At 42.4% G+C, this 21,818-nt stretch overlaps 1 protein-coding gene across 2 annotated transcripts in view; it reads left to right on the top strand.

Annotated features, from left to right (window-relative positions):
* The window catches only part of CACNA1I (calcium voltage-gated channel subunit alpha1 I), a 721,300-nt gene extending 699,695 nt beyond the window's left edge, over positions 1-21,605 (top strand). For both annotated transcript variants that reach the window (XM_056524026.1, XM_056524025.1), the window contains exons 36-38: positions 15,527-15,701; positions 17,529-17,725; positions 17,812-21,605. In XM_056524026.1, coding sequence (XP_056380001.1) covers positions 15,527-15,701; positions 17,529-17,725; positions 17,812-18,495 — 1,056 coding nt within the window. In that variant the 3' untranslated portion in view covers positions 18,496-21,605. The remainder of the gene's footprint in view (positions 1-15,526; positions 15,702-17,528; positions 17,726-17,811) is intronic.
* The last annotated feature ends 213 nt before the right edge of the window (positions 21,606-21,818 follow it).

Here is a 21,818-nt window from a genome sequence, read left to right as displayed (position 1 = left end):
TCTTGGTCCTTTCAAAATTTTGTGTCAAATTAATCCTGTCTCTTATAAACTTCTTCTTCCTCCTTCTCTTCGTATCCCTAATGCCTTTCACGTCTCTCTTCTCAAACCACTCATCCTCAACCGTTTTTCTCCCAAATCTGTTCCTCCCACTCCTGTTTCCGGCTCCTCGGACATCTTCTCTGTCAAAGAGATCTTAGCTTCCAAAAAGGTCAGAGGGAAAACTTTTTTTTTAGTGGACTGGGAGGGTTGTGGTCCTGAAGAGAGATCCTGGGAACCTGAGGACAACATCCTAGACAAAAGTCTGCTCCTCAGGTTCTCAGGCTCTAAGAAGAGGGGGAGACCCAAGGGGGGGGGTACTGTTACGCCGAGCGCTCCGGGTCCCCGCTCCTCCCCGGAGCGCTCGCTTCACTCTCCCCGCTGCAGCGCTCCGGTCACATCCTCTGACCCGGGGCGCTGCGATTCCGCTGCCAGCCGGGATGCGATTCGCGATGCGGGTAGCGCCCGCTCGCGATGCGCACCCCGGCTCCCGTACCTGACTCGCTCTCCGTCTGTTCTGTCCCGGCGCGCGCGGCCCCGCTCCCTAGGGCGCGCGCGCGCCGGGTCTCTGCGATTTAAAGGGCCACTGCGCCGCTGATTGGCGCAGTGGTTCCAATTAGTGTGTTCACCTGTGCACTTTCCTATATCACCTCACTTCCCCTGCACTCCCTTGCCGGATCTTGTTGCCATTGTGCCAGTGAAAGCGTTCCTTGTGTGTTCCTAGCCTGTGTTCCAGACCTTCTGCCGTTGCCCCTGACTACGATCCTTGCTGCCTGCCCCGACCTTCTGCTACGTCCGACCTTGCTTCTGCCTACTCCCTTGTACCGCGCCTATCTTCAGCAGCCAGAGAGGTGAGCCGTTGCTAGTGGATACGACCTGGTCACTACCGCCGCAGCAAGACCATCCCGCTTTGCGGCGGGCTCTGGTGAAAACCAGTAGTGGCTTAGAACCGGTCCACTAGCACGGTCCACGCCAATCCCTCTCTGGCACAGAGGATCCACTACCTGCCAGCCGGCATCGTGACACTAGTGACTACATCTCTGGAGGTGACTAGAGCATAAGAGCTGATGCAAAAGCAAAATAGTGATTACAGTTCATGGCGGTGACTGAAGGATAAGACACAATGTAATAGCAGAATAGGGAGTGCAGCTTTGGAGGTGACTGAAGGATAAGGCATGGTGTAACAACAGAATAATTAGTGCAGCTTTGAAGGTGATTGTAGGTTAACACATGGTGTAACAGCAGAATAGTGACCACACACAGACCAACACACGCACCTCTTACTTCTCTTCTACCTCTATGGAGTCATGTGACTCAGGTCTTTAAGCTGTCTCCAACACAGATCTTGAAGGGGAGAAGTTTCTGCACTCTAGAAAGATAAAATACCCCCTCCCTTCCATCCTATCTGCCCCTAGAAACATGTCCCTCCCCCTCCCCCCTTGCTTTCTTCCTGCATTCGATGTTAAAAGATCAGGGCGGATCACGCATGCTGGAGGTCTGTATAAATCCAGCTTGCATGCTCCCTGATCTTGAAGAACTCTTGCTGTGAGCGGGCCCCCTCTACCCTGGGCCCTCGGGCAGTGCCTGACTGCCCGACCTGTCAGGTCCCCCATGTATCAGATGTAACCTGTGGAGAGACTAAGATTTTTCTGCACTGTCTGCAGTAGGAGACAAAAAAAATTAACCCCTTAAGGACCAAGGGCGTACAGGTACGCCTTTGCACCCTGGTACTTAAGGACCAAGGGCGTACATGTACGCCCGTGGGAATTTCGGTCCCCGCCGCGCACCGGGCGGTGACCGGGCCGGGGTGACTGCTGATATCTATCAGCAGGCACCCCACGCAAATGCCCAGGGGAGTCATTAGACCCCCCCATGTCGGCGATCAGCGCAAATCGCAAGTGAATTCACACTTGCGATTTGCGCCGATTCCGGGTCATTCCGGGTCTATGGTGACCCGGTGACCCGGAATAGAAGGGGGATCGCGGGTGTCCTAGACACCCACGATCCCCCTGTAGCGATAGGAGTGAGGTGGCAGGGTTGCCACCCCTTCCATCTCTGCTATTGGTGGTCTAGACGCGACCACCAATAGCAGATCGGGGGCGGAGGGGTTTACTTTCGGTTTCCCCGTTCTGCCCACCCACAATAGGCGAGGCAGGACGGAGAAACCGACAGGGATCGGTGTGAGGTGGTTTTTTGCGCCCCTGTAGATCCATGCGTCCGCTCCTCCCCCAGCTCTCCGAACATTTGCGAAGCTAGAGCTGGGGCAAGGGGAGGAAGGAGGTACACGCCCCCTCCCTGAGCTCGGCTGGACGCAGATCTCCCTGGCACGCCCCCTCCCTGAGGACATAGATCTCCACGGCAGGTCCCCTCCCTCATCTCCCCGAGCTGAGGACGTAAATCTCCACGGCAGGTCCCCTGCATCATCTCCCCTCCCTGAGTACGTAAATCTCCACGGCAGGTCCTCTCCCTCATCTCCCCTCCCTGAGGACGTAGAGCAGTGCTCCCAATGAGCTCTATGTGTAAAGGGGGGCATACTGCATGGGCTCTTTAGCCCATGCAGTATGTCCTCCTTTAGCCTGTACAGTATGTCCCCCTTTAGCCCGTGCAGTATGTCCCCCTTTACACATAGAGCTCATTGGGAGCACTGCTCCACGTCCTAAGCTCGGGGAGATGAGGGAGGGGACTTGCCGTGGAGATCTATGTCCTCAGGGAGGGGGCGTGCCGTAGAGATCTGCGTCCAGCCGAGCTCAGAGAGGGGAGATGAGGGAGGGGGCGTGAACCTCCTCCCTCCCCTTGCTCTGCCCTCCCCCAGTTCTAGCTTCGGAAATGTTCGGAGAGCTGGGGGAGGAGCGGACGCATGGATCTACGGGGGCGCAAAAAACCACCTCACACCGGCGCCGAAGATCCACTTACCCATTGGCGACGGCAGCGTGCGACGATCAGCGGCGGCAGCGGGCGACGATCGGCGGAAGAAGAGGACCGCGACGCAGCTCCCTGGATCCGACGGAAGCTGGTGAGTTACTTAGCAACATCTGGAGGGCTACAGTCTGAGACCACTATAGTGGTCTCTAAACTGTAACCCTCCAGATGTTGCAAAACTACAACTCCCAGCATGCCCAGAGAGCTGTTCAGGCTTGCTGGGAGTTACAGTTTTGCAACAGCTGGAGGTCTACAGTTTGAGACCACTGCAAAGTGATCTCTATACTGTGCACCTCCAGATCTTGCAAAACTACAACTCTCAGCATGCCTTTCGGCGATCAGTACATGCTGGGAGTTGAAGTTTTGCAACAGCTGGAGGCACACTGGTTGGAAAATACTGAGTTAGGTAACAGAACCTAACTGAAGATTTTCCAACCAGTGTGCCTCCAGCTGTTGCAAAAGTACAACTCCCAGCATGCACGGTCTGTCAGTACATGCTGGGAGTTGTAGTTTTGAAACAGCTGGAGGTTTGCCCCCCCCCCCCCCATGTGAACGTACAGGGTACATTCACACTGGTGGGTTTACAGTAAGTTTTCTGCTTCAAGTATGAGCTGCGGCAAATTTTTCACCGAATCGCAAACTCCTAGCGGTAAATTCACTGTAAACCCGCCAGTGTGAACGTACCCTAAAAACACTACACTACACTAACACATAATAAAGGGTAAAACACTACATATACACCCCTTACACTGTCCCCCTAAAAAAAAAAAAAAAAAACGTATTGTACGGCAGTGTTTCCAAAACAGAGCCTCCAGCTGTTACAAATCATCAACTCACAGCATTTCCGGACAGCCACTAACTGTCCAGGCATGCTGGGAGTTTAGCAACAGCTGGAGGTACCCTGTTTGGAAATCACTGGCGTAGAATACCCCTATGTCCACCCCTGTGCAATCCCTAATTTAGTCCTCAAATGTGCATAGCGCTCTCTCACTTCAGAGCCCTGTCGTATTTCAAGGAAACAGTTTAGTACCACATATGGTTTATCGCCGTACTCGGGAGAAATTGCACTACTAATTTTGGGGGCTTTTTTTCCTTTTACCCCTTATGAAAAAGAAAAGTTGGGGTCTACACTAGCCTGTTAGTGTAAAAAAAATTTTTTTTTTACACTAACATGCTGGTGTTGTCCTTTACTTTTTATTTTCACGGGAGGTAAAAGGAAAAAAAGACCCCCAAAATTTGTAACGCAATTTCTCCTGAGTACGGAAATACCCCATATGTAGGCGTAAAATGCTCTGCGGACGCACAACAAGGCTCAGGAGTGAGAGCGCACCATGTACATTTGAGGCCTAAATTGGTGATTTGCACAGGGGTGGCTGATTTTACAGCGGTTCTGACATAAACCCCAAAAAATAAATACCCAGATGTGACCCCATTTTGGAAATGACACCCCTCACAAAATGTAACAAGGGGTATAGTGAGCCTGAACACCCCACAGGTGTTTGACAAATTTTCATTAAAGTTGGATGGGAAAATGAAGAAAAAAATTTTGTTCACTAAAATGCTGGTGTCACCCTAAATTTTTCCTTTTCACAAGGGAAAATAAAAAAATGCCCCCCAAAATTTGTAACCCAATTTCTTCTGAGTAAGAGCATACCCCATATGTGGATGTAAAATGCTCTATGGGTGCATTACAATGCTCAGAAGAGAAGGAGCGCCATTGGGATTTTGAAGAGAAAATTTGTCCGGAATTGAAGGCCACTTGTGTTTACAAAGCCCCCATGGTACCAGAACAATGGACCCCCCCCATATGTGACCCCATTTTGGAAACTACACCCCTCATGTAATGTAATAAGTGGTATAGTGAGCATTTACGCCCAACAGGTGTCTGACAGATTTTTGGAACAGTGATCCGTGAAAATGAAAAATTTAATTTTCCATTTACACAGCCCACTGTTCCAAAGATCTGTCAAACGCCAGTGGGGTGTAAATGCTCACTGCACCACTTATTAAATTCTGTGAGGGGTGTAGTTTCCAAAATAGGGTCACATGTGGGGGGGGGTCCACAGTTCTGGCACCACGGGGGGCTTTGTAAATGCACATGGCCCCTGACTATCATTCCAAATGAATTCTCTTTCCAAAAGCTCAATGGTGCTCCTCCTCTTCTGAGCATTGTAGTTCGCCCGTAGTGCACTTCAGGTCCACTTATGGGGTACCTCCATACTCAGAAGAGATGGGTTTACAAATTTTGGGGGGTATTTTCTGCTATTAACCCTTGCAAAAATGTGAAATTTGGAGGGAAACACACATTTTAGGGGGAAAAAATATTTTTTTTACATATGCAAAAGTCGTGAAACCCGTGTGGGGTATTAAGGCTCACTTTATTCCTTGTTACGCTCCCCAAGGGGTCTAGTTTCCAAAATGGTATTCCATGTGGGTTATTTTTGCTGTTCTGGCACCATAGGGGCTTCCTAAATGCAACATGCCCCCCAAAAACCATTTCTGAAAAACGTACTCTCCAAAATCCCCTTGTCGCTCCTTCGCTTCTGAGCCCTCTACTGCGCCCGCCGAACACTTTACATAGACATATGAGGTATGTGCTTACTCGAGAGAAATTGGGCTACAAATATAATTATACATTTTCTCCTTTTACCCCTTGTAAAAATTCAAAAATTGGGTTTACAAGAACATGCTAGTGTAAAAAATAAAGATTGTGAATTTTCTCCTTCACTTTGCTGCTATTCCTGTGAAACACCTAAAGGGTTAAAACACTTACTGATTGTCATTTTGAATACTTTGGGGGGTGTAGTTTTTATAATGGGGTCACTTGTGGGGTATTTCTAATGGGAAGACCCTTCAAATCCACTTCAAACCTGAGTTGGCCTCTGAAAAAAGCGTGGTTCAAAATTTTGTGAAAAATTGGAATATTGCTGCTGAACTTTGAAGCGCTCTGGTGTCTTCCAAAAGTAAAAACACGTCAATTTTATGATGCAAACATAAAGTAGACATATTGTATATGTGAATAAAAAAAAAAAATTTTTGAATATACATTTTCCTTACAAGCAGAAAGCTTCAAAGTTAGAAAAATGCTAAATTTTCAAATTTTTCATCAAATGTTACCACTATGTTAAAGTAGAATATGTCACGAAAAAACTATCTCGGAATCAGATTGATAACTAAAAGCATTCCAGAGTTATTAATGTTTAAAGTGAGAGTGGTCAGATGTGCAAAAAACGCTCTGGTCCTAAAGTGTAAAATGGCCTGGTCCTTAAGGGGTTAAAGAGTATATGCCTATTGCCCATCTATCCCTAATCCCCTCCCGGACTTAAATTTTATTTTTTTTTTTACTATCTTAGAAATGGCTTTTTGTCTACCTGGTAGTGTGCTCACTTATCAGGCAGACTTCCCCCGCAGGTGCAACGACACTGATGTCTGCAGGGGGCCGACTTCCACCCTTAGCTCATCTATACAAGGTGCCTCCAGCTGTTTCACCACTACAACTCCCAGCTTGCCCTGACAATCTCAGGGCATGCTGGGAGTTGTAATGGTGAAACAACTGGAGGCACCCTGTGTTGAAAACAATATCTTTGTTTCGACCGCTCAACCTGCTACCCCGCAACCCGCTACCACGAACCCCGCAACTTGCTACCCAATTTGCAACTCGCTCCGCCAAACCCCGCCGTGCAACACCCTCCCTCCACCCCAAAAAAGACATACCCAAGTGCACGAATGGAGTGCAGGACTTAGCATCAGGGCCGCGTGTATGAAGGGAGGCGGGGCCAGAGTGAGAGCCAATGCCGCATCCTCTGTGTTCTCAGCGCTTGCTCCCGCCTGTCTGATTGTCTGAATTAGGACTGATTGCTCGGCTGGCATCGGTCCTAATTCAGTCGTGACATCACGACAGGCTGCAGCCGGCTACTAGGAGGTAGACTCCTAGTGGCCGGTTTTCAAATGTAAAATAAACTATAAAAAAAAATATATATATATAGTTTGAAAAAGATCCTGGAGAGGATCGAAACGTTGCTGCTGTTTTGCACATTGTTTTGATGGAATAAATTTAACCTTTTTTCACGTTATTGGAGTGCTGCCCTGATCTTTCTTTTTTATATTTGGATGGATCGTTGGACTTGATCCTTTTACAGGTTGCCTGCACCTTCCCTTTTATATCTTTCGGATTTTAGAGTGCTGTTGCTCCTTTGCTTTATATATATATATATATATATATATATATATATATATATATATATATTATGAAACTATTAGAGATATGTTGTAGTACATAAGTACTACAACATATAAAAAGAAAGAAAAGGTTGGTGACAGTGGCTATTTAAAGCCGCCTGTCTGCTATACCGCACTGACAATATATCCAAAAGAAAATAGAAGAGATAAGAAGGAGATGATGTCCTGTGTTCTCTGCTTGATTTCTATATACTAAAAATCCTACAGACATGTTTATTTCCTTTTTACTTTTAGCATTCATTTCTAAGTGTAATGTTGTCCAAGAATGAAGACACTGTATTTCTAGTAACCATCATGATATATGGGGATTTCTGAAACTTTTGTGGCTCATGCTTTAAGAAGTGTCTGAATATACCAAAACTTGAGTGCATTTGCTATGCTGGTTCTCTGCAGCGAAGCCAGCAAACGTTAACTGATTGGCAAGATATTCAATGTATGCCTTGCCACTAAGTACAGTCAGGAGCAAGGACACAGGCTAATACAGTTGCTATCCTTGCTCTGAACCTGGCCCAGCATGTCTACCACTAAATCCAAATTGGCCATTGATCTAAATTCAATTAAAAACCAATTTGCAGTGAAACCTCCTGGAACGAATTTTGGGAAGTTTGCTCATCTAATCCCAACCTTTTTTTGGTCAAAATCGAGAAGGAGATTAACCCCTTAAGAACGTAAAAATGTAAGTCCTAATTAATAAAAATTAATAAACATATTTGGTATCAGTCTGTGTGTAATTGTCTGAACTAACAGTTAACGGCGTAAACGTAAAAAAAAGACAGAAATTGCTGCTTTTTTTGTCCCATCACATTCCAGAAAATTGAAATAAAAAGTGATTAAGAAGTCACATAAATGCAAAAGTCATACCAATTAAATCTACAGATCACGGTGCAAAAAATGAGCCCTGAATATGGAAAAATAAGAGAGTTAGAGGGGTTAGAATAGGGCACATATTAATTTTGTTTAAAAAGTAAGATTTTTGTTTTAAAGTAGTACAATAATATTAAAGCATGTAAACATGGGTATCATTTTAATCGTATCGACCCACAGAATTAGTAAAACATGTTAAATGTTAATTTAACTGTAAAGTGCACTGCATAAAAACGAAACCCTTGAAAAGTTGCAAAATTTGTGTGGGCAATGTGTACACTGAAGTGCATGTGTATTGTTTGTGTTGTGTGTTATGTACTGTATTTGTGTGTGTGTGTGTGTGTAGTTAGCATAGAGTATTTGTTCACGGCAAACAAGCGTAGAGAACCAAGCGAACGTTACCCTATGCATGGAGTGAAGCGGCTTGATTTGTGCCATAGTTGCCATGGTAAATATTTCTAATGGGGGTATAACCCTGAGAAAGGATAAGTATAAAATAAGATGAATGATGAACACTACGATGAACATCACGTGTAAGCTCTGAGATCCTGCGGCACTTAAGAGAGAATAGTTGCCCTTCCCACAAATACAGCTGATTAATCAGCTTTCATACATATATATCTATAATTTTTAAGAATTTAGGAAATGCCACTTTTTGACTTTTTTTTTCACAATACAAAGCTGTAAAAAATCTTTTACTAAAAAAGATTAAATGCACCGCGAGTAGTATGCTGACTATGGGCTGATAAGCATATAGAATTAATTATAAAGGAGCTTGTCTAGTGTAAATGAATGGAGATCGCAGCGAACCGGGATTGAAACACATAACCAGGTGTTTCTCCCCTCTACTCATAATGATCAGTGGGATCTCAGCAGTGGGGTCTCTGTGACATGTCCAGCGTTTTTCCAAGTGACAGGAACACTTTAAAGGGATTGTGTCATCAGAAAAAAAAACGTTTGCACAAATAAAGTTTTTATGTTAAAGATATTTTATTTTTTTTATTCAAAAGGTTACTACTTATATTGTGAAATAATAGTGAAATCTCTGCATGGGTCACAGTGTATGTCTAGAAAATTCTCCCACAAATGTGAAGAGGATTCAGACTTTTGTCGCTTATGTCCATGGCAGTTGCTGTAAAGCGTATCTCCCCCATAAGAATGCACGAAAAATGTAAAATTACAAGGCAGCTCAACCTGTATGGTCATTTACTGTATTCTTAGCTTTATACCAACTGACCCAAAGACACCATTTTAAGAGATTAAAACCTTTCCAGGGAACTTTACCTACTCGGATTACACTTTCACAAGCTGGATTTCATTAAAGATTTCATCCAAGCCCTCCAAAATAATATTTTCCTGCCAAATTAGGGAGACATTTTCCTTCTTAACCTTTTCAAATTATTATTTAATCTCTGGAGTGCCATTACATGCCCCTCTTACCCCTGCCGCTGACCCCCTTTTGTTAGGAATAATAAAATAGGACAGACAGGCAAATTTTCTCCTGCACAATTATGGAATGGCCCCTCTCACCTTTGCCCTGACCTAAAATCCATTCCTAACCCCTCCTGGCAATGTGACCTCCCTAAAAACTTAACCATTGCCTGCCCCACTGCCTAGTTGCTTTTCATCCTCCCAAGTTTCTTCTCTAGTGCATGCTCAGTCAATAAAGACAAGGAAATAACCATAAAATTATTATAATGCAAAAATGTTGCAGGGGACAAGAAGGCTGCATGCCAGGGGGGAGGTTTATCAAAACCTGTCTAACGGAAAAGTTGCTGAGTTTCCCATTGCAACCAATAAGATTTCTTCTTTCATTTAAAAAAAAAAAAAAAAAGGCCTCTTAAAAATGAAAGAAGCGAGATGATTGGTTCCTATGGGCAACTCAGCAACTTTTCCTCTGGGCAGGTTTTGATAAATCTCCCTCCAGGTCTTTTGAGTCTCAGAGACCCACTCTTTCTTGCGAAAATACAAAGGTTTATCTTGCATATTTTTTATGTAGTTGAAATGACAAAGTTTCTAAAAACAGTGTGGAAAAAGACAGAACAGTGTCAGGTTGTCTTTAATTTATAACCAGGAAACCAATGTAGATGAAATCAGGACAAAGCGTTATTATCATGAACTCATCATGAGCAGCGAGAAACCCCAAGAAACCTCTAGCATTGGTGATCACATATATTCTGCTACCCTCTGGCAGTGAAAAGATTAACCGCGAATGTGGCTTACCATGGTTCTTGTATTCACTAAGACTTAAACTGCTTAAAGTCTAAACCATAAACTGCTTACACTGCTTTGTCCTTATTTCCCTAAAGTCAGACATTCACCGATGTTTGTCCCAGTGAACTAGATATTTGTCCGGCCCACAGAATGCGCAGCAGTTCCCATAGCGTAAGCTCTGGCTGTTGAGAAGGTTTCTGGGGATTTTGACATTTGCCATTTTGACATATATCTTCTTACTGCTGTGAAAATGCAGCTTACTCATAAGAACACATGGTTTCCTAACAGATGTGGCCACATCAACCACAGCATTTTTTTTTTTCCGTAACTGTGCCAAAAGGCAAAATCGCATTCATTGTTTTACAAGACATACAGGACATTTATTTAAATAGTAAGTGCTAAAATGCTGAATCAAATTATAAAAAAGATCCCCTAAATATAGCAAAGTGCTATAATTGAACTCAAAGCATTATGGTCATTTAGAACAACTTTTGACATGTTGCCCAGGCATGTTAAAAGTTGAGATTGCACCAGGTCTCAGTTCTAAGACCGAGTGTGATCATAGATTACAGCCAGGTGGAGTACGTGGCACTTCCCAGCTGCCGCAAAATCTAATGCTTTCACTCCAAAGACTTGTACAGTAAAAAGGTTGGATTTGATTGACAGCCAGAGAGTGAGGCATGCGCTGCCACATACTTCTCCCGGCTGTAACTTACAATTGCCTCAGGTCTCAGAACTGAGACTTGGTTCAATCTCAACATTTGACATGTCTGTGCAACATGTCATAAGTTGTTCTAAATTACATGACACTTTAATGCTTTTAATGCATATTTATGTTAAACTATAGGTCAGCCCACTGCTTTGCTCAGCTTGCTAAGTATTGTAATGTGATAGCTTTTATGGGCTTGTTCTGTGGTGATTCTGCTGGGATTTGTAGTGCACCAACTAAACACAGTAATGCAAGTGACAGAAGGTCACTGTCTGATGTCAGCCCACAGCTCCTTGCTTTGCTCTGCTTGTAATGTGATAGCTGTTGTGTGCTCATTCTGCAATGACAATGCTGGCTGGGATTTGTAGTGCACTAACTGGACTAGATTGCAGGTACACAGCACACTCTCTACCTCTTGCACATAGCTGTAGCTAAGCCCAACCCCCACTTTCTGGATTCTATCTTGCTGTCTCTGTTACTAGAGATGGATTTACCTTAACAACAGGCAGTGAACGGTAGATTTCAGAGAAGTGAGAAACATGGTGTCCAAGACATTAGAGATGTTTTTTTTTTCTGGGACAATTAGTCATTTTTGGTAAATTAAGTGAATTATAAATATGTTACAGATCACATAGGCCATGAAATGGAGGGAAGCAGGTTGAGATGACAGTGACCATTTAGGTAACTTGATTCTATGTTCTATGATTTGTTTCTCATACTCAGGATCCGAAGTCCATAGATCAGGTTAATCATTTATCTATTTTATTCAATCTAAATGAAAAGAAGTGGACAGCATCCACCGTCTGAACACATATTCATCCACAGTTGACATAGCAACATTTCAGCTTAATAAGAAACCTTTTTAAGCAAGATACAAATAAATCTACAAGGCTATTTTCCTTTGCTTCAGGTACACAGTTCAGAGTTCACTCTAAACATATGGCTGGATTTTCTGCTTGTGAAAATCTAATAGCCCTAAACACTTTCAGGGTGGTCAGTCCATTATTCTTCAGCATCTCATTTGTTTGATAAAATGTATGTATTGTCTCTTGTCAAATGTATTGTCTATTACCTTTTCAGAAAAGTAGTTGGTCAACTAATAAAAACCACTACCACTTTTTCGTGATAACTTTTTGGATAGGAAGCCACAGTCTACTGTGGTTATCAAAAAAGATATGCCTATGCATTCCACCTCAACCGGGGTTAAAAGGACACCCTTTTGGACTGCATCGGGTGAATGGAGACCTATGGTGCATACACCCAATGGGGGACATTTATCAATGTTTGCTTATGTATTCCTTTTTTTAGTTATTTTTTTCTTACTATTTTTTTGCTTATGTGCGACTTATTTATCAACTGCTTTCAGCCTGTTGATACATTTCTTTCACTTAAGCACTTTTTCTTTTTTTTTTTTGCTTTGCTTTGTTAGTGGCTTTTTCTGCTCCATGTCTGAGCTGGAGTAAATTTAGTAGGTTTTTTTCATGCGATGCGACTTTTTTGCGATTTTCGCACTTGATAAATCTCTGACCACTGCAAGTCAAAAATCCCTTTTTTCTTTGGTAAGCAAGATTTTTATTTTTTGCTTAGGACACTGAATTGCTTAGGACACTGAACATGCAAAAAGTCGCAGAAAAAAGAGCGTAGTCGCACGTGCGACGTTTTTGAGACAATTTTAAGCAAGAAAAAAACTACTAAATGCTTTGATAAATGTCCCCCAATATGTTCACAATACCTTTTTCATAAAATAACATTTCCTAAAATGTAAATTAATAATCTTTTATTCAATATTCCATCAATTTTAGATTTGAAAAAAAAAACGCTTAACAATAAAGGAGCATTTAATTAGTTGTTTGTGTAAACATTTGTTGTTTTTTGTTGAGATAAACATAATATCATTGACACCTGAAGGGACACATTGGCCCAGAATACTGTCTAATTCTTAGCTCACAGTGCCAAGGCTAATTGACCAACTTGGCCCATCTGTAGACTTCCTATGTCTAAGTTTACACTTAGTTTAGATCAACCTTTATTGACTTACCCTAAACCAAAACAGTGCGCAAAATTTTAGGCCAAACCTCTTTTTGCGCATACTACTCCTATTTTCTGATACACTTTTCCCTTGTTGTGAGGTACAGTTTATGCTCTTTTTGAGACACTTTGCTTAACAAATGTTTCCTAATTGCCATGTGAGACAATTCTGGTGCATTTAAGAACAAAATTCTAGTACAGCAGCCTTAGTAAATGTGGGTCACAGTGTTGGGAGGACACAGCTGTACGTTATTAGTTTGAAGATAAAGAGTTAATAAGGGAGTCACGAGCATGTCAGCTGCGAATATATTATACAGTTGAAGGAGCTGTATGTACTTAAAATGTACCTGTCATTAGCTAAAACATTTTATATAATGTAGAAAATAACATTAATCAGCCAGAAACCCTAATTGTCTGTTTTTTTTCCCACAGCAACCACAGTTCAGCTATTAAATCTTAACGAGCTCCTGTAACGTGAAAGTTGAGCTGTGATTGGTTATTTTGGTTCCAGACAAGTAGAGTTTCAGGTTGATTGATAAATATGGGCCTATATGTATAGTTGTAATATACATTGGTTTACAAAATGTGTATATTTTTGTCCCTACAGCTATTGACTGTGTGTCTCTGTGAGGATACCAAATACAGATCGTCACACGCCCTCCCATATACATCAATGGAGGGGTGTGGCATAATTATAAAACACACGTAGTAGCAAAGTCTGCCTGAATTCACACAGTATCGTGTAGGAGCTCCACTCCTCCCTTTAGACCAGGATAAGGCCTCTTTCACACTATGAAATAGTTCCGTTTAGGAACTTCCGTCACAAGTTCCGTCACTATATCGGGGAAAATCGGCCGTTACAAAACCCCTGACGGTCGTGACTAAATCGCATTGCAGCCTATGGGGTTTTGTAACTGGCCGTTTGCACCCAAATATGCCCATAATTAATTACGGACATTATACAGTGACGGGACATCGTGGTGGAAAAATTACTGCATGCAGTAATTTTTCCGCCACGATGTCCCGTCACTGTATAACGTCAGAAGTATAACTGTATAACTTGTGACGGAAGTTCCTAAACAGAACTATTTTATAGTGTGAAAGAGGCCTAAGGTAACACACAGTGGGCTAAGACAATGGCCCTGATTTACTAAGAGTGGAGTATAGGTTTCTTTGTGGGTTTTAATTACCTACAATTTATTTTCCACCGTATTTACTAAGCTTTCCCAAATTTTCCACTTTCCCTACACTTTGCTTTTTTTTTTTTACACATGCTCTAATTTGTCGGGTTTTCCTCATCTCAAATCCACCACATTTTATGTGGAAACCTTAGTAAATATGTTGGGTTTTTGTGAAAATGTCGGGAGCACGCCCCTTTTCGGAGACCATGCCCCCGGGTTTTCTTAGCAAAATGAAGAGTTAGTCAGGGATTTTTCAATTCTGGCGCAAATTCTGGAGCAAAATCTGGCGCGGACAGAATTTATGGAGCAATGCGACAGAATCTGGCGCACAACCCGACAAAACATGTCGGGTTTGCAATAGTAAATGAGGGCCTATGTATTTAAGCAATGTCCATAATTTTTAGAGACCCAGCAGGGTAATAACGCTCGTTTCAGAAGTTTTCAGAGGCTTTTTATTTTCATTACTTGGTCTTGGACTCCTCCAAGGTGTCGAGCAGATGTAAGATCATAGCTCCTATTTGTCCGTTTACCAGCTTTGCTCCACTTTGTAAGAAGTAATGAAAATAAAAAGCCTCTGAAAACTTCTGAAACGAGCTTCAAAATCGTGAGTTATTACCCTGCTTAGCCCACTGTGTGTTACCTTATCGGGGTGTGGCATGATGTCATGAGGGGGCATGGTATGACATCACAAGGGGGCGTGGCATGATGTCACATCTCCTGTCTCTAAAACACAGAGGTTTCCGAGACTGGAAACTAGAATGCAGGTGCTGCACGGAGATCGTAGGGAATCCTAGCGGCGGGCCCCCCGAAATCAGACATCTTATCCCCTATCCTTTGGATAGGGGATAAGATGTCTTTGGCTGGAATACCCCTTTAAAGTGGTTTAAATTTTTTTCACAATCCAAGTGATTTTTGAAATTGTTAAACAAATGAAAACCACCAACGTTTTACGACATGTTTAAAAACATTCATGCATATGAGGATAAAATATCTAAATAAATAACAATTCACTATGAAAAGGGAAAAAAAGGGGGAAACACAGTACAGGAAGCCCATTGTGTTTCCAATGGTCTTCTCATCATTTCCAGTGACCTGCTGTGCAGTAATGGTCCTGTAGACGGAGGCCATTACTACTGCTTCATAATGGGGTGTATTCTACTCTCTCAAGGAAAAACCACCTGATATTGTTAAAAAATATAATATATGGAGTGCAATGGGATAAAAAAAGAAGAAAGAAAGAAATCGCATTTGTGATCATATGCTGTTTAACTATTGACAAGCCTCTAGAATATAATGTGTCATCCTGAAGTCTCATTTTTTTGTGTTTTCTTAACAGGAAGGCCAAGACAGCCCAGATTCTTTAGGGATTGGAGTATTTGGGGAAAACCTGTTCCCCCTTGCTAGTATTCCCGGTTCCCCTATACCTGATCACTACTTGTGTGAGATTGACAAAGTCTCTCTGACCACAGCCGAGTCGTGGGAGAGCTGGCTGAAAGAAGAAAGCAACCCAGGTGAATGTTTCTTTTAGAAGAAAATACCATTTTTAAATGCTGGTTTCTACATCATTTCTATGGGGAAAAAAAAGTCCTGACGGCTCGTTTCAGGCAAATTGTAGAACTAACACAATTGGTGTAGAGTGGCACTGACCTTTAGATAACAATGTTTCTCTACAAACGTAATGTTCTAGCATTTTGTCCACCAAACATACAATAACTCGGGTTTCATCCTTTCAGGCTTTTTCTCTGGGATTCTAAATGAATACACTGCAGTCACTGAAACACAATGGTTTATTTCCAGAATAAATTGGGTTATTTGTAATAGGATTTTTTTTCTTTCAACACTGAGACTACAAACCGAAAAAAATTACAGATATATATATAATGAAGTTCTTAATAAAGCTTTTAGATATTCTACACTCACTGGCCACTTTATAAGGTGCATCTTGCCAGTACCGGGTTGGACCTTTTGCCTTTACTCTTCATGGCATTTAAAGGGGTATTCTGGCTTTATATATCTTATCCCCTATCCAAAGGATAGGGGATAAGATGTATGAACACAGGGGTTCCGCCACTGGGGACCCCCGCAATCTCTGTGCAGCCCACGGCATTCTGAGCCGGGCGCTGCCTCGGAGACGTGACATCACGGCCACACACCCTAGTGATGTCACGCCACACCCCTTCCATTCATGTCTATGGGAGGGGGCGTGATGGCTACTACATAGCCATCACGCCTCCTCCCATAGACATGAATGGAGGGGTCATGGTGACTATAGTCGCCAGTCATCCGGCACAGAGCCGAATGCACGGATGACTAGGGTGCCGCACCGGAGATTGCGAGGGTCCCCAATGGCAGGACCCCTGTGATCACACATCTTATCCTCTATCCTTTGGATAGGGGATAAGATGTATAACGCCATAATACCTCTTTAATTCTACAAGGTGTTAGAAACATTCCTCAGGGATCTTTTTTTGTTCATGTAGACATGAAGTCCATATGCACAATCGCAGTGGTCCAATGGATGAAGATGGTCGCTTGAGGACTTTTACTCTGCTCCATGCCGCTCTCTGGGACCTTTCTTGTATAGTCTCTTGTTAGGTGCCACAGTTTATTTTGACATTTTAGCTATTTATTTGCCAACCTAAGGCAAAGCTAATCATTCCTTATACTTATACCCACTCATAGAATAAAAGGTTGAATAGCTTGCTTAGCATCGTCACTTTCTCCAAATGGCAGTTCGGTAATTCAGGAGAAGCGAACACAAATCCACAGCTTACCGAGCTACAAGGAGGGCACTGCCACCTGTTCCACCTGAATAGGCAGAATAAAATTACCCAATGAGTTAGCAGTTTAGAAGAGATTTCAGTAAAGACTGGTGTTATCTTACCTCCCCTTCTATGCCGCAATGTAGAACGTTCTTTTTTCATTTCTACCAAATGCAAGAGTCAATAGACAGATGTGATCATATATACATTTCTTCCATCTGCAATAGGATTACCCACCAAAATGCAGTGCATGTTTATAAAGGAATTCCCATTTGTAAATCAATTCACATTTTTTATAATTTTTGTGAGAACATGGTCAAATATGTTGAAGATGTTGATGCGTTATTACAACATGGCTATCGTACACCTTGTTGTATACATATTCTCAGTGCTATGTCATAATTAAAATTTTTGTCATGAAAGTGAAAACCTGTTCTATTTACTAATAATTTATATCAATAATAATATAACTTTGCATTCATTTTGATTGTAAACTAAGAAATGAACGTGTCATGTTCTTTATAGTAACCGTATGTTTTCTCCCTTTTCTATTCCCAATTTTTGCCATTCCTCCAGTTACTTCTCAGCCATGTCCGACAGACTCATTGATTCCCCTTTTGCCAGCCCCTGCTAAGTTCTTCCATCCATCTATACCTACCGCAGATACTGACACAGAGGATCAAGCACTCAAGAAAAGTCTCCCTAAACTTTCTCCTCCAGAGTCTTGGGCAACGCTACATTCACCTGATGTCAACTGCTCACTTCTTAGGCAGGTAAGTTTTGTTCTAAAATAAAGAATTGTGCTTGAATGAATGTACAGTGTGATGTCAGTAAATTGATGATATTACTGTTATCTCAGACAACAGAAAGCAATTCATCCATGGAAAGTGGAAGCCCAACCTCTGAAGACAGCCTACAGACAACTCTTGAGGATAGTTTAAATCTAAGTGACTCTCCCCAATGCACCTTGGACCTTCCTGACCTCCGTGTAGTTCCTACATCACATCGTACCACCCTTCCCATCTCTTCAATTTCCTTGGTACAGAGGAGAAGCAACCGTCCTAACTTTGCACTTCAAAAAGTTCGCAGGCATCAGCGGAGCCATAGCAGTGGCGGTAGCACGAGTCCTGGATGTACTCTTCATGACTCTATGGACCCTTCAGATGAAGAGGGGGCTGGAGGAAGCCTAAGAGGAACAAGTGAGCCCTCAGAGACTTTTAGTAGTTTATCCCTCACATCCCTCTTTTCACCACCTCCCTCCTTAACACCACCTGGTGGTGTAATGAAAAAATGCAGCAGCGTAAATAGTCTGTCTGTTGCTTCCTCTAGGGTAAGAGGAGCAAAGCAATTTTACGCAGTCGATCCACAGGGCTTCCTTTCCATGCCATCATGGGTGATGGATTTTTACCAAACTTCTGCTCCCTCAGAAAACAAAGAGAGCTGTAGCAGTACCACAAAATTACCGGCTGCGGAAAGAGGGATCCCTACCAGTAGTGTCTCAGGAAATGTGGATTTTGGCAATAATAGTCGAAGAAACAGATGAGATTTTTTTTTATGTTTGTGTGTTTCGTTTTTTGGGTGGGTGGCAGGTCAGTTTCCTGAAGGATGATTTCCTCTGTTATGGGGGGGAATAGCCTTACGGCTCCCAAACAGACCAGCAGGAAACACTACATTACCTCACTGTGTGAGCCAGCCAAGCAATGCAACTGGAGAGATGAGAGGTAACGTTGGCTGAGCTCTCAGGCTCTGAAGTGGAAGAACCGCTGTACTGTAACCGGCCTCTCGGGCTATCACATATAGTATATAATACATATATATATTATTTTATTTATTTATATATATATATATATTTTATTTTTACTCTTGCTTGGGACTTCTTGAAAGTTTGTATTATAAAAGGTATCTTTATGTGGCAATACAAACCTTTGGTGGAGGAGAGGTAATGACCCTGTTTATGGTTAACATTGATGTTCTTTTTTGTGACTCCCTTGCATACAATCAGATTGTATTGCTTTGGGGTGGGAATACGTTTAGGGACATCCCATCTGTTGATCAGTCTCTTAAGCAACGTAATAGAATTATTGACAATCTCTTGCAAATTCATATCCATAACATAAATCATGGTGTTTTTTACTGTGCCCTGAAGAAATGATGATAAAGAAGGAAATATAGCTGCTAAGTACTAATGTGCTATATAGCACAACATTACAGCATAAACGTTTTATTCTAATTAGAATGCAAATTCCGGAACCCAATGGGAGCGAGGAGTAAGTCTTCTACAAAATGCTATAAAATGCAATGATACATTTTTACCTTTGGTGTTATGTAGTATGCCGGTTTTGCTCACATTTGTACAATCAGATATGTAAATGTTATTGTTTAGTGTCTGAAGGTAGTAGATGAAGGCAGCAATTACACCTCTGATCAGTGGTGCTGGATACAATAGGGGGTTATACTTCATGAAGTTATTTAAGATATAGTTATCAAGTTACACCCATTGTCTCCAGCATTTGGTTTTTCAGTGCAATCCCAAAAATACTCCAAGGTACATTGACTATATTTAGGTAACATTGATATAGTAGACTAAGAATTATAGTCAAAAAATTAATTTAATCTATATAATTTTTTTGTTGTGACAGATTTTATACTACAAAGGTGCAGTTTATACAAGTGAGCATATTTACAAACAAAATGGAACATATTGTATGAAGTTATGACTATGACATACTATAGCATCCTCATATACAAATGGTTACTTTAACAGGGTTTTCTGAAAAATACATTTATGGAATACATGTGTGAACAACAGGATAAGCAGAATAAAGGGGCACGGCTCTTTGGCATTCTCCAATGGCTTTTGTCTGCACCCACAGCCTTGACTGATATATCTTTCCCTGTTTATAGAGAAAGACCTATCAATCCCTGGAGAAGCTACCAGGGATCTTACCAATGACTCGTTTTGGTCAGCATGGAAGTGATGACAGGTTCCATTTAAAGTGTACCTGTCACTTCTAAAAACTTTTTAGACACATGTCAACATTTTTTATTGCTCAGGGTCTTGTTCTGAGACCCCCACCAATCGGGAGAACGAGCAGGGAGGAACACGTGGTAGCTCTCAGCAACCTTTAGTGGCAGCGAGACAGAAATCACTGAGAGTAGGGAAGTAAACTTGTTCTTCTGATCAGTGGGGATCTCAGCTCTGAGACCCTAATCAATCAAAACTTTTGACTTTATGACAGGCCCGCTTTAAACCCTATTTACTGAAATGGGGCCTAGCCAAAGTAGCAACAGCTACACATATATGTAATAATAATTTTTCATTTTTATAGTACCAGCATATTCCAAAGTTCTGTTACGTCACTCCCTGCCCACTTATAAATTCTCACAATCTAAATTCACTTATTAGTATGTATTTGAAGTGCGGAAGAAAACCCAAACAATGTGAGAACATACAAAATCCTTCTCAGATTTTTCTTGGTGGGATTTGAACCTAGGACCACAGCACTGAAAGGCAATAGTGCAAACCACCATTCTGCCTGTAAACCCAACAAAGAAACCACAGCACTCACTGGAGCATGTCTCATTCTCATGGCTGATCATTGGAAGATCCCGGGTTTTGGATGTATTTTCTAATGATAGACCATCAATAGATTTTTCTGGGAAAACCACATTTACAATAAAAATATTATATATCTATAGCATTCTGCAAGGCTATGTCACAATTTTATGATCATGGGCGGTCCCAGAGATTCTGAGACTGAAGGGGCCATATGATTGATATAGTACTGCATCCTCTATTAAGTTTTCCATGCATGACAGTGATCCTGCCCCTGTTTAGGGGAGTAAAGGTGGCTGTATTAACTAAAATGGTATCCTCAGCAGATAGATAAAGGGCATCAGGACCAAGAAGGTCCAAGAACAAAGACCCTCACAGATCATAAAGTTATAGCATATCTTGGCAATGTGCTGTGACATACTTACGCATTATAGGAATACCCCCTTTAAAGAGGTTTTAGACAAAAATGTTATATAGTTATTGTGCATATTCCATCTAAGGCATGGAGTTACTTCACAAAAGTAACAGGCGGGCACAAGGTTGGGTGCAGAAATGTTGTGCTGAAAATAACCAGACGCAGATTTTACTAACATGAGCACAAACTTACAAATATTGATAGCGCCTTACTTAGATAGACACTAAGAGGGATATTTATCAAAACCTGTGCAAAGGAAAAGTTGTCCAGTTACCCATAGCAACCAATTTGATTGCTTCTTTCATTTTGAAGAGGCCTTGTTAAAGGAAAACTATCAGCCCGTTCACCCACACTAAACCTTATAAACTGGCTTATAGTGTGGGTGAACAGGAGTCCAACAAGGGGTCACAAACTAAATATGTCCAGATATGTCCCCCAGATGATCCACTGCTGAATTCAGTGGATCACCCAGTGGGGGATGGGGCTTCACAGGGAGTGGGGCTTCAAAGGCTTAATTTACATATTCATTGTTTGTGACTCCACATCCTATTGAAGTGGAGTCACTAAGCTCCGCCTACTGTAAAGCCCCACCCCACTGCACGAGTCACTGAATTCAGCAGAGGATCTTCTGGGGGACATATCTCAGGACCTACTGGACATATTTAAAGGAGTACTCCGGTGCACACTTTTTTCATGTTATCCCGTCCGGGCTGCAAAATAAAAGAAAACGCACTTTATCTTACCTGCCAACGAGCCCCCGGAGCTCCAGTACAGGTGTTCGGTCCCCGGGCTGTATTCTTCTTACTTCCGGTTAGCCCGGCACGTCGCACGGAGCTTCAGCCTATCACTGGCCGCAGCGATGTCCCGCCTCGGCCAGTGATAGGCTGAAGCTCTG

This window comes from Hyla sarda, chromosome 6, assembly GCF_029499605.1.
Source record: "Hyla sarda isolate aHylSar1 chromosome 6, aHylSar1.hap1, whole genome shotgun sequence".
In the NCBI taxonomy this organism is placed as follows: Eukaryota; Metazoa; Chordata; class Amphibia; order Anura; family Hylidae; genus Hyla; species Hyla sarda.
Note: the sequence above shows the minus strand (reverse complement) of the source record. Positions and strands in the feature narration are given on the sequence as shown.